Source organism: Gastrolobium bilobum, unplaced genomic scaffold (genome assembly GCF_033153095.1).
Source record: "Gastrolobium bilobum isolate Gb01-03AN ecotype WA unplaced genomic scaffold, APGP_CSIRO_Gbil_v1 utg1549, whole genome shotgun sequence".
In the NCBI taxonomy this organism is placed as follows: domain Eukaryota; kingdom Viridiplantae; phylum Streptophyta; class Magnoliopsida; order Fabales; family Fabaceae; genus Gastrolobium; species Gastrolobium bilobum.
In genome coordinates this window covers 1-13,901 of record NW_026896367.1, presented here as the reverse complement: position 1 = coordinate 13,901, position 13,901 = coordinate 1, and the positions used below count along the sequence as shown (strand labels likewise).

Sequence of the window (13,901 nt, the reverse complement as noted above, 5' to 3'; positions counted from 1 at the left end):
CCCTTTAAATAACCGTCACGCAGGACGGCTAGGGTTTCATCGCTTCAGCCCAAACATAAAATAAAAGCTGGATAAAATAAAATAAAATAATAAAACATGGCCTTGGGCCCTAAACACATTGGGTCCTAATGAAAATTACAAGTTCAAATGTCAAAATAACATTCCAGCAAAACACGTCATCTTGAGATCAAGTTTCGACCATCTTACCGTCCGAATTGGGCTTCAGTAGCTGAAGTAGAAATTGTAGCCCTATCTGTTAGCTGCAAAAAGAAACAAGAACAGAGTCAATCGGACATCTGTAGAGTGAGATATGGTTAAAATACGAAAGTAGTGTAAATCTGGAAAATTATGACGAAAATCAACTAAACCGAACTAAAATCTAGAATAGTGAATTGACCCAAAAGACCTTTATTTAATTCAAATAAATCATAAAAATACCAACCAAGAGTAATAAATAAGTGTAACAAAATATGAGTTATCAATTCACCCTATATGTTTTTCCTTCTTTTTCAACATTCTTAGTCAGAGGTTGCTAAGTATTTGTCTTCAAAATCAATGGGCTACTTATGACAAATCAAGGTAGGTTGGTTTTGGTGGGAAAGGTTCCTGGATTGATAAGTCAACTCCTCCACGTGAAAGTTATATCAAAATTTTTTTTTGGGGTTGCTGCCCCCGAACCCCCGCCACTAAATATGCGAACATGAATTAATTTTTCTGGGTTCGCCACTGGATCATGCCATGTCTTAACGCAATGATTTCAGTAATGCGTCATAATGCATTACTATGATAATAAGTTTGGCTAAAAACTTAATCCAGTCAACTTTTTAAAAAGAAAACTAGTACGGTCAAAAGCCCCAAAACCATAGAACTTGAAGACTAGTGATAAGACCCCATGATTAAGAACTCGTTCAAAGGTTGGAGATAGTGCTATGACGACTAGGATCAAAGCTACATTGGTTTGGGAAAACAAGAAAGTCCATCTAACAATATTTAATTATTATTAAACCATGCAATAACCTCAATTATGATTTTATATACCCCATTACAAAGGCTATTTGGGTTATGATAATTAACAAAAATTGAAATGACAATTAGAAATAGGGAACTATTTGTAAACACATGATATATTGCATGAACAGTATCCTTTTAATTGCTGTTAGTTGGTCTGATAGTCATTTAATTAACTGGACCTAATAACCTTGCGCTTGGGTTGTCACTATCCCCCTACAAACACACAATTTCTGAATTTAAGAACTATATATTGAACCAATATCGCATTTTTAAGCGCCATCAACTAGATATGGTCAATACGACTGCATCATTCCAACTTTCTGAAACATACATTTTCCCAACTCAAAAACTAAAAACTAAACCAATATTGCATTTTAAAGGACTTTTTGACCTTTTTACCCTTCATTAATTAATTAATAACTATTTTTCCCCTTATTCAAAACTATCTACCAATCTGCCCCTCTTTAATCGATTAACTTGAAGATTTAATCGATTAAATGGTCAAAACTGACAAAAATGGTTGACTTGAAGATTTAATCGATTAAATCTTCAAGTTAATCGATTAAATCTCCCAACAGGCAATAAAGGTCAAATCTCCTCCATAAACAAAAGCAGATTCCATGCATATGAAGCAAATCAGCAAGTTAATAAGAGTTGATTGCGATTTGTATTTAATAAGAGTTGATTGCGTTTTGTATTTAATAGGAGTTGATTGCGTTTTGTATTTAATATGAGTTGAGTGTATTTTGTATTTAATAGGAGCTGGTTGCGTTTTATTATGAGTTGCCATTTTACGAGTTGGTTACAGATTGTCACCAATTCAAATGTTGGTATGTACACTCTTACTCATTTCATTGAAATGTTACCCATAAATAGACTCAAAATTACAAATTACAAATAAATTTGAATTGGTGACAATCTGTAACCAACTCGTAAAATGGCAACTCCTAATAAAATACAATCAGCTCCTATTAAATACAAAACACATTCAACTCTTTTTGAACGCAATCAGCTCCTATTAAATACAAAACGCAGTCAATCAATGCTTTCACCCTCATTTGGTATATTTACTCATTTCATTAAAATGTTGCCCATAAATAGGCTCGGAATTACAAATTACAAATAAATTTGAATTGGTGACAATCTGTAACCAGCTCGTAAAATGGCAACTCTTAATAAAACGCAATCAGCTCCTATTAAATACAAAACACATTCAACTCCTATTAAATACAAAACGCAACCAACAAAGCCCAGCACAGTTGGTAGATAGCTGGGTTCCTTAAGCATGTTGACAGGGGTTCGATTCCTGGCCGTGCGTATGAAAAAGGCTTAGTTGGGAGAGGTTTACCCACTTAATGTGATCTCCCGCATCGAAAGGATTAGTCTTCGGCTGGAGGATACCTTAGGAAACCAAAAAAAAATACAAAACGCAATCAGCTCCTATTAAATACAAAACACAATCAATCAATGCTTTCACGCTCATTTGGTATATTTAATCGATTAAATATAAGTTTTAATCGATTAAATCAATTAAGAGGGAGATTTAATTGATTAAAATGGATATTTAATCGATTAAATCTTCAAGTCAACCATTTTTGCCAGTTTTGACCATTTAATCGATTAAATCTTCAAGTTAATCGATTAAAGAGGGGCAATTTGGTAGATAGTTTTGGATAAGGGGCAAAATGATTATTAATTAATTAATGAAGGGCAAAAGGGTCAAAAAGCCCATTTTAAAGTGCCATTAAAACGATAAGGACAAGACAAATAAATTTATGAACACGCTTCCCTTTTCTATTAGTCTAGCTTCTGTACCTTATCTTAAGTTCTAGTATTTGTTTAGGGTTATTGTTTGTGTAACTAACCACATGTTGAAGCTTAGCTGTATCATTAAATGATACTAGCTTAGTTGGTATATGAGAATTAAACATGTAGGGATAAACTCATGTATTGGAAGCGGTTTAAAACCTTAATCATAGACCTGCCCTGAACATAATTATCTCCCATGAAAGATACATGTGATTTATCAACATAAAAAAGAAATTTAGCATTATGCTACAGACATGCTATGAATGTCACTCCAATTATATGAAAGTCAATTTTAATTGTTTATGTAGGAGTAAAATGATAAGATTAACTTTTAAATTTAAGATATATGAATCAGTTCATCAATTATTTGACTAATCCGATTCAAATATTATCGGATTCATTATAGGAAACAGTTGTTTCAAGATTATTTTTTACGTTGTTCCAATTCGAATTTAAGACCTCTAATTAAAAGGGACACATTTTTTATTGCTCGACTTGACGGTCCAGGATTTGACCTCTCAAACGATATTGAAAATCTCAAGAGTTACCATTTTTGAGAAAGATGAGAAAATTCAAATTCAAATTCAAAATTAAATTAATCGGACTCATTACAACTTTGGTATCTAAAAATACACACCGTTGTTGGTATTTAAATTTAGGGATCCTATTTTTTCATGTTGTTAGAGATAGTTATCTCCTACTATATACACATGATGTTGTGGGGCCTATCATCTATTAAAAAGAAAAAGAAAAAATAATGGCACAATTTTTAATGTGAGAACAATATGAGATAATTATCTCATGTAAAATGAGATAATGATTTCTCTTAAATTTATCTTGAGCATATTTTTTTTAATATTTTTAACATTAATGATTTAAAATGAAACCGTGAATAGGTTAACTTTTAAGTTACTAGGTTGCAAGATGGTCTAATCTAGGGTTGGCAAAACAGGCCAACCCGGCTCAACCCGATCCAACCTGCGTTCAACCCGAAAAAAAATGAGTCGGGTTAGGGTTGGCTCGAAAAATAATCGAACCAGAAAACCCAACCCAACCCGACCCAAGTCGGGTTAGGGTTGACTCGAAAAAATGGAAAAATAAAAATAAAATTTTATTGATGCTATAACTTATAATTTTTTTTCCTAAATTATTAATTCATTCAATGCAAAAGACATTATACAGATAAACCATAAAAAAATTTGCATTTAAATTTAGGCTTATTGGCAGTTGGCACCACATTCACACTGTCACACATACTATAAAAAAGATTCTTAATGCACGGTTTTGGACTTATTGGCAGCTGTAGGGTATTTTTGTTCGAGTATTTAGAATTGAGATTTTAGGCTTTAGCTTTCCACTTTATCTTCATTAATTTTTATACTTTTATATTAAAAAATTATAATCCGTGAGACAACCTATTTAACCCGTGAGTTGACTTAATTTTTTCCGAACTAAAAGAGGTCGACTGACTCGAGTTAGTAAGTTAATTTTTTTAACCCAACTGTACTCATTTTAATCGAGTTACGTTGATTTTTGCCAAGCCTAGTCTAATTCATGGGCAAGGAAGAGTTAGATGATTGGACATGGAATTGATCTAAAGCCAATAAACGACAAACAAGTTGAGAGCCTTTTCACTTTTCAGAACCCCTTCACTTCACTTCACTACAGTTCACTTGTGCCCATTTAATTAATTTCAAAGGCTGAGGAGTGAGAGGATAACCCCAGAAACAGAAACTGAGAAACCCACACACTTACCATACCATGTTCTGATACCCCACAGAGACAGAGAGAGAAACACAAACCAATCAAATCAATGCAAACACAAGGCATGCCAACCACCATGGCCTCGTTTTCTCCTCGGACTCATTTCTCAGCCACTCCTTCATCATATTCCAAACCCCATCTCATCCACAACAGATTCTTCTTCACTCTCAGGCCAAAGAACCTTCCTTTGTTTCTCTTGAAGGCTTCTTCTGCTGACAATGGTGTTGGCTCTTCTGGTTCAGCTGCAACTGCAGTGGAACCACCGCTGGAGGAGGCCGTCCCGGAGCCTTCTCCGCCGCCGCAGCAGCAGCAGCTGGAGAACACTTCCATGGGAACCAATGGGTCTGCTTCTTCTGCTGTTGCTGCTGTGGCTGAGGAAGTGAAGGTGGTGAGTGGTTTTGTGGACCCAAGATGGGTTGGAGGGACATGGGACTTGAAGCAGTTTCAGAACAATGGCAAGACCAATTGGGATGCTGTTATTGATGCTGGTAACTTTATGGCTTTTCTTAGTGTGCTCCATGCCTTGTTAAGCTTTTTTTCTCTTTATTCAAATCAATTTTCGTTGAAATTACGAGTCCTTGGAGGCTACAATTTTTATATTCTGTTCGTTTTCTCTGCTACCCCATTTCTGTTTTACAATGTTTGCTTTCACTTTTAGGTCATTTATATACTGATCGATCCCCTACCATAGAGCTTTTGTTTTTTTTTGTGTGACTCTGATGGTTGTGTAAGCAGGGTTAGAGGTTGGAGTGAGAATGGGAGATGTTAAAACTGGATCTCCAACTGAAAGTAAACAAATTTCAATTGCAAGGTTTCCAAATGGAAGTTGAGGAAAAAAATTTCTTTTAAACTGAAGAAGGTGAATCTTTAGTTGGTGCCTGTAGAGGGAGTAGCTGCTTTCAATTTTCTTTCAAATTCTAAATTTGTTTCACTGTGTGGTTAGCGCCTTAGCCTTATCCATCGTTATTTCTTCTTATATGACTCCTTTTTTCAGAGGGTTAAAAAGGAGATATAAGACCTGGTGTGGGAAGGGGAAAGGGTATTATAAAGTGGAGGCAAAAGCATATCAGCTGTTGTAATCCTTATAAACACACTTGTTTATATATCAATGCCCAGTTAATGAAAAAACTGCGCAAGCATTTTGGATGAAACTCTTTTCGTGCAGAAACACTTATATGATATCAAGAGCACTATAGCTTCTCAGCTATAATCCAGCTCCATCTATGGCGGATTCCTTGTCTTCCTCCACCCTTCAACCCTCTCCTCCTTGCAATTTGTTTCTGTTGACAACGCTGCACAACTTCTGCTGCAGCTTACCTGAATGGTTTTGCTTAGAAAAGCATGCCATGGAGTTTGATTTTATGCCAAAGCATAGCATGAGAATGATCCAGCCTTAGCTACACCCCCCCCACACCAAAAAAAAAAAAACAACAACAACATGCTAGGACAATGAAAGTAAATAATATACACAAAACCAATAAAATATGTATATGAATGATAAGTCAAAAAACTTATAAAGTAATGTAAAGATCATTTACAAAATGTAGTAAAGTCGTAAGTTTAATATTGTAGGGTTCATACATGAGAGAGCCACATATGAGGTGGCTCGGCCTTGCTAATATTCATCTCCTCCTAAGGTGGCCTTTCCTTTAAGGGTGGTTCCATCTATCGAACAGTCCTTTCATTTCTCAAATCAATTCACATTGTATCAACCCATCAAGGGTGTCATCATCTCGTTGATAGTCCTCTCCTCCAAGGGGTGATCTCTAACTTGGGGAAGCTCCATCTAATTGATAGCTCTCTTCTCCCAGAATATAATATCCGTATGCATATAATAATTAGGTGCACTCAGAACACTACCCCTATTAGTAGCTATGGGATTCAAACATGGATCCCCCCAAAATATTATCCACTCACTTTTGAAGAGGCAACTAAATCACTTCTAGCAAATCCAGAGAAAGCAAGCAAGGTAGTATCCAGCAATTTTGAACACACAAATATTTTGGTAAGGTTTAGAAAATTATTTAAGAATGAACTAGCAATAGGTAATAAGATTAGATGAATGTATCAAAATAAATAAATAAAATATGGTTAGATAAAATTCCTAAAAATTTTAGATAATGAATTTTCCTCAGAACACCTTCTAACTTCAGAAAATCACCCCAAGATCCACTTGTAAGAGAAAAGGAATGTGCAGGGCTTTAAGGTTTCATCAAAATCTGAAAAGGATGCTTAGAGTTGAGGAAAATGGAGCACAATGAAAGGAAAAATACAAAACACTGGAGAGGACGAGGAACACGGATAGAGGAAAAATGAGCTTCATGCTTGTGAAAAGGCTTCAAAGTCTGTGCAGAATTACAGAACAGTCATTTTATTTTATATCTTTTGAATAATGAAACAGTGTGTTACAGGGGTAACAGATGAATAGTTGGTGTAAGGATTAGTAGATTCATATGTTGTCAGCTTCTTGTGTTACATTTTTTTTCTAAATACTTTGAACTTGACTTCATCTAGGGATCTACTTTTGTAATTATTTTCAGAGGCTAGAAGGAGAAAATGGCTTGAGGATAACCCAGAATCATCCAGCAATGATAACCCTGTAGTTTTTGACACCTCTATCGTACCCTGGTGGGCATGGATGAAAAGGTTCCATCTTCCTGAAGCTGAACTACTTAATGGTCAGTTCTACTTTGTATTCTAAAGCGAAATTAGAGAATAAAGGGTTTAATGCCAATAAGAGGGAAGAAAAACAAAAAAACTCCCTTGCTGACTCTTTTCTTGTTTTGAGTATCATGTAGGTCGTGCTGCAATGATAGGGTTCTTTATGGCATATTTTGTTGATAGCCTGACAGGAGTAGGTCTAGTTGATCAAATGGGCAACTTCTTTTGCAAAACTCTTCTGTTCATAGCAGTGGGGGGAGTACTTCTGATCCGAAAGAATGAGGACTTTGAAAATCTTAAGAAGCTATTGGATGAGACTACATTTTATGACAAGCAATGGCAAGCAACTTGGAAGGATGAGAACTCAGACGCATCCAAAAAAGAGTAGTGGAAATGCTGTTCTTTAGTTCTCCCTCCCCGCATCTGTCTCTTAATATAGTGCTCTATTAATCTTGCTAGTGCAAAACAAGACATGAATATGAATTAGACATTGTGTTTCAATTTCTTCTGTCTTCCTAGTGCTGAACAACCCAGATAGTATTTGTGTTTGCAATGCAGGAATTTTCTTGAGAGTCTGTAAAATTGTGTTGTTAATTCGACAAATATAACAAATGGTTTGAACTCATCAAGCGGATCACTCCTAGAAAGGAGATTGCAAACAGTTGTACACATTTGAATTGCCATCAATAGTAACCAAGTTTGTTCAAGCAGTGATTGCAATTGTAGGAATAGGGGATGCTGTACATCTATGGGAAACTGAATAAATATCAAGAAATTGAAACTCAAAAAGATAGGGACCAATCTATCATTGTCTTTCAAAGTACGAGTGGTCCTCAAAGGGCTGATATTTCTTTATCTGTTGTCACTTTCAATGGAGAGATAATGAAGAATGGTGTTCCCGAGTTTTTCCATGCTTTCATTCTGACAACCGGATGGCCGTAAATGCTCGGTGTCTTGATAGTAAATACAGATGCTTTGAATCGTTGTGAATATGACCATTTATATATATATATATATATATATATAGAGGTAGGATCATTTGACACCGGTGTCAAATTTGAAGTTTGACACCTCATCTGTTGATCTTTTTTTATCTAACGGATCTTAGATTAGGTGTCAAAATTTAAATTTGACACCGGTGTCAAATGATCCTACCTCATATATATATATATATATATATATATATATATATATATATATATATATTTCAATCGGTTTATCATTTTGCAATTAGTATATATATATATATATTTCAATCGGTTTATCATTTTGCAATTAGTTCGAATCGGAATAGATTTTGGGATTAAGATTTTAAATTCCTTTCAAAGACGATGTTGACAAGAATCGAACACATTATATTTTTGGTTTTTAGGAATCTACCTCAGTTGGATATTATTACTTTATGTTATTGATATGCGCTTAGCATATAAGGAAATCTGAGCCAAAAAGAGAAAGAATGTTGATGAAATCTTGAGAAAAAGAGCAAGAATCACTGTTAATTTGTCAAAATCTTAATCAAGGATTGAATACTGATTTTATGCTAATTTTGTAGGAAAAAGCAAACAAACTGGAGCAAAACGAGGATTTTGCAAAATCAAAATTCACGCTCAAAGCGTGGATCTCACGCTGGCAGCGTGGAAGGAATTTTTCAGACAGAAGCGTTCACGCTTGAAGCGTGAATTTGACGCTGAGAGCGTCAGTTTGGGAATTCTCAGACCCCGTGTTTTGCAACGGGGCAATTTTGGAAAAGAAAAAGATTTAAAAATCAAGTTTTTGATTCAGCAATGAGATCTCTATCTAAATTAGAGATAAGATTAGATGATTTGTGGTAAGATTGAATCAAGATTTGAAATTCTAATTTATCAATCAAATCTCCAAGGTTGTTACATGAAAAAAAGGAAACAAAGTTTAAATCAAATACAAACTCTTGGATGGGCTCAATGCCAGTGGTTATAAATAAGGAGATTGGGAGCACAACAAAGGAACCAATTCACAACTCGGAGCAAGCAGAGGGTGACTGAAGATCAAGATTTCTTCTCCATTCTTTTCAGTAATTATAGTTTTTATGCTTTCTTTTGAATATTTGTTTATGTCGGATATGACTATGTCTGGCTAAGTTCTTTTATTGTAGTTAGGGTCACAACCCTATGTGAACCCTTGTTATGACGGATTGATTTAAATTATTTTACTCGTTTATATAAATTTCTTTATCTCATCTTGTGCGTATTTGATATTTTCTTTATTAAACCTGATCAATTTGATAGTTGAAAATAGTTTGAGGGTTAGAACCTTAAATAGGGGTATTGGGGTTTCTGATCTCGAAAAGAGATAAGATAACTATTGGTATGCATACTAGGGATAGATGTATATTTAATTGCAGATGTTGGAATTACTGTGTTCATTGCTTAATTCTCATGAGGGGTTACTAAGGGATTAGGATTCTAAGTGAGGTTAAATGGTTAAGTTACCAAGGGATTGAGATTTAATTATTAATATATTGAGATCATAATTATCTGAGAAATTATATAAATAAGTATTTTGTATCAATCCAAAGTAATAAGTGGGGATCATAGGGAGAGTGTTCCCTAACTGCAATTCTTTCTCATATTTTCAAAACCAACTCCATTATTATTCTTCTTTTCATTCTTAAAAATATAAAAACTCAAAAATAAGTCTTTACTTTTATGGTTACTAAGATTCAATTTAATTTTCCCAACAAAAGATCAAGTTTTTCAACTTAAAGTGATTGATTATTTTAGTACTTGGTTTTCAATCCCTGAGGAGACGATCTTTCTTACTACTTTACTACTTATGCGAAACGGTATACTTGTCGGATAGCATCAAGTTTTTGGCGCCGTTGCCGGGGATTGAAAATTTCAATATTATAAATAACCTTTGATCTTTGAGATTGAATTTTATTTTATTTTATTTTATTATTCTTGTTTGCATTTTACAGGTGCTATTAACAAATTTTTCTGAGTTTTATGCGAGGTAGACTTCCACCTAAAGACTTTTTGCTTGATCCTGAAATTTCAAGGACTGAGAGGAGACTGAGGAAGGCGGCTAGGCAGATAATTTGGGAAGATTTGAAAAGCGTACCTGCACAACCAAAACAAGAGATGGAAGGAAACAATAACGATGATGGTGGCATAGGCCACAATCCACCCCCAAGATTGTTGGAAAGTATTCTGACACCAGTGTTCAATAGGCCAAACTCAAGCATAGTCAGGCCGACGGTGGAAGCAAACAATTTTGAGTTGAAACCATCATTGATTTCTTTGGTGGCAAGAGCTCAATATTCTGGTGCTAACGAGGAACACCCTCATGAGTTCATAGATCGATTTCTGATGATCTGTGACACTACAAAGCACAATGGTGTGCCAGCTGATGCTATCAGGCTCCGACTATTTCCTTTTGCTGTTAAGGGAAGTGCTCTCAAATGGATGGAAAGGCAACCAGCAAATAGTATCTCAACATGGGAAGATTTGTCAAACAAATTCTTTGCCCATTTCTTTTCTATGGAGAAATATAATCAGCTGGTGAATGCAATCACGAATTTCCGTCAATTTGAAGGAGAATCATTGTGTGCAACTTGGAATAGATTCCAAGAACTTATCCGGAAGTGTCCACAATGGGAAGGAGACAATGACAGAAAGGTAGCAATTTTCTTTAATGGCATTTCTCCTGAAACAAGGTTGGTAATTAATGGTGCAGCTGGAGGTTCTATTCGGCAAAGTACCTCGGAGCAAGCTCTCAATCTGATAAAGAAGTTGGCAAGAGATGAAAATGAGAGTGTTCCAGCCTCAGTAAAAAGAGGAGTGATAAAACAAGAAAACAATGACACTTTGCTCGCTGAACTGTTATCCAAAAAGATTGATAGTAAGTTTGACAGTTTGGAGCAGCAATTTCAAAAATTCCAAATGTCCCATGTTCAATCAACTCCTCAGGAAGCTCACAAATCCAACGAATGCTCTAATTCGTTATCAGATGATTCACCTCAACAAGTACATGTGAATGGAATATGGTATGACCAGCGGCCTCAGCCGTCAAACTTTCCAAGGAACAATAACTATGGTGCTGGAGGTGGTGGTGGAAATTTTCAGCGAAGAACTCAAGGAGCTGGCATGGATTACAAATCTAATAACTACCAGCAGCCTCCACAAATTCAAGCAAAGGAACCCTCTGAATTGGAAAAGCTAGTGGCACAGATGGCTCAACATTCAAATGCTTTCATGGAAGAGCAAAGAGCCAACAACAAAAATACAAGTGCTTCCATAAAGAACCTGGAGAATCAGATAGGCCAACTTGCAAAGCAGGTTTCAGAAAGAATTCCGGGTACTTTTCCTAGTAATACAGTTATCAATCCAAAGGAAGATTGCATGGCTATTACCACTAGAAGTGGCAAAGTTGTAGCACCGCTTGCAAATCCAATTCTTGATCGTGTGGAAGACAAGGAACAAGCGGAGAAGCAGAAAGGAGCAGTTGAACCAGAGGCTGAAGTAATTGTGAAAGAAAAGGAGAAAGAAGCCGTCATTGAAAAGGAAAAACCATCTTTCTTTGATAAGAACTGCCCATTGACCCATGAATATATAATGGCTCAAGCACCTTACCCAGAAAGGTTCAAGAAAGAGGTTACTAACAAGCATTATGACAGGTTCTTAGACATCTTCAAGAAGTTGCACATCAATATTCCTTTTGCAGAAGCCTTAGCAAATATGCCGGGATATGCAAAATTCATGAAGGATCTGTTGAAGAAGAATAAACTGCAAGAATGCCAAACCGTTGAACTTACTGCAAAAAGTAGTGCATTCATTCAGCAGAAGATTCCAGCTAAGCTTCGTGATCCAGGTAGTTTTAATATTCTCATTACTATTGATGATATTGCCATTGGCAGAGCTATTTGTGATCTTGGGGCTAGTATCAACTTGATGCCTCTTTCTATTTATAAGTCACTGGGAATTGAAGAATTGAAACCCACAGAAGTTTCTCTTCAACTTGCTGATAGATCTGTGAGGAAACCTAACGGGATCATTGAAGATGTTCTTGTCAAAGTTGACAAGTTTATCTTTCCTGTTGATTTTGTGGTGTTGGATACAGGGGAAGGAAGTGATAAGTCTCTGCTTTTAGGTAGGCCCTTTTTGGCTACAGCCCGTGCTCTAATTGATGTTGAGCAGGGAATGATTAAATTAAGGATGCATGATGAGGAACTCAATTACAATGTTTTTGAGGCAATGAAAAGACCAGCTGAGAATGATGATTGTTTTCAAGTTGAAGTGTTTCAAGAGAAACATAAGAAGATGCGTCCACAAGAGATTGATTATGAGTTGAGAGCCCGTGATCATGTTCCCTTTGAAGGCAAAGAAGTTGTTGTGGAAGAGCTTAAAGAAAAAGATGATGATATAGAAGATAAGCCACCCAAGGTTGAGTTGAAAACTCTGCTTGATACTTTGAAATATGTATTCTTGGGGAATGAAGAGACTTATCCTGTAATTGTCAATACAGCACTATCTCCTGGTCAAGAAGAGGAGCTTGTTGAAGTTCTAAAAGCTCATAAGACTGCCATAGGGTGGTCTATTTCTGATTTAAAGGGTATTAGTCCCTCTATTTGCACACACAAAATTCTTATGGCAGAAAACATCAAACCTGTGAGACAACCGCAAAGAAGGCTTAACCCGATCATGAAGGAGGTAGTCAGAAAAGAAGTTGTGAAGCTTCTTGATGCAGGTATGATTTATCCAATTTCTGATGCTGCTTGGGTAAGTCCGGTTCAGACTGTTCCAAAGAAGGGTGGTGTGACCGTTGTCAAAAATGCAAACAATGAGTCATTCCCAACTAGAACTATCACAGGTTGGAGAATGTGTGTTGATTACAGAAGGTTGAACACGGCTACCAGGAAAGATCATTTTCCACTACCCTTTGTTGATCAGATGCTGGAAAGACTGGCAGGCCATGCTTATTACTGCTTTTTAGATGGTTATTCAGGCTACAATCAAATTCCAGCAGCTCCTGAAGACCAGGAGAAGACAGCCTTCACTTGCCTATTTGGAGTCTTCGCTTACCGACGAATACCATTCGGCCTCTGTAATGCACCTGCCACCTTCCAAAGGTGTATGCTATCTATTTTTTCTGACATGGTAGAGCGATTTTTAGAGGTATTTATGGATGACTTCTCCGTCTTTGGTTCTTGTTTTGATTCTTGTTTAATTAACTTGTCTAAAGTTTTAAAAAGGTGCCAAGAGACTAACCTTGTTCTGAATTGGGAAAAGTGCCATTTTATGGTTAATGAAGGTATTGTTTTGGGGCATAAAATCTCTAGGAATGGAATTGAGGTTGATAAAGCTAAATTGATTTTGATTGAGCAACTCCCCACTCCCATTAATGTTCATGCTGTTAGGAGTTTTCTAGGACATGCAGGTTTTTACAGGAGATTCATCAAGGACTTCTCCAAGGTTGCTAAACCATTGAGCCAGCTCTTGGTGAAGGACTCAGAATTCAAATTTGATGATGCATGCCTGAAGTCTTTCACCATATTGAAAGAAAAGCTTACTACAGCTCCTGTGCTTACAGCCCCTGACTGGAGCCTTCCTTTTGAGCTCATGTGTGACGCCAGTGCTTATGCAATTGGTGCCGTCCTCGGTCAGCGTAAGGAAAAATTA

At 36.2% G+C, this 13,901-nt stretch overlaps 1 protein-coding gene across 1 annotated transcript; it reads left to right on the top strand.

Annotated features, from left to right (window-relative positions):
- Window positions 1-4,480: 4,480 nt before the first annotated feature.
- LOC133299388 (light-harvesting complex-like protein 3 isotype 1, chloroplastic) lies at window positions 4,481-7,971 on the top strand. Its single transcript, XM_061498844.1, is given in 4 exon segments — window positions 4,481-5,072; window positions 7,125-7,262; window positions 7,383-7,597; window positions 7,599-7,971. Coding segments are annotated over 4 exon segments (846 nt in total). The 5' UTR covers window positions 4,481-4,633; the 3' UTR covers window positions 7,653-7,971.
- Window positions 7,972-13,901: the final 5,930 nt, after the last annotated feature.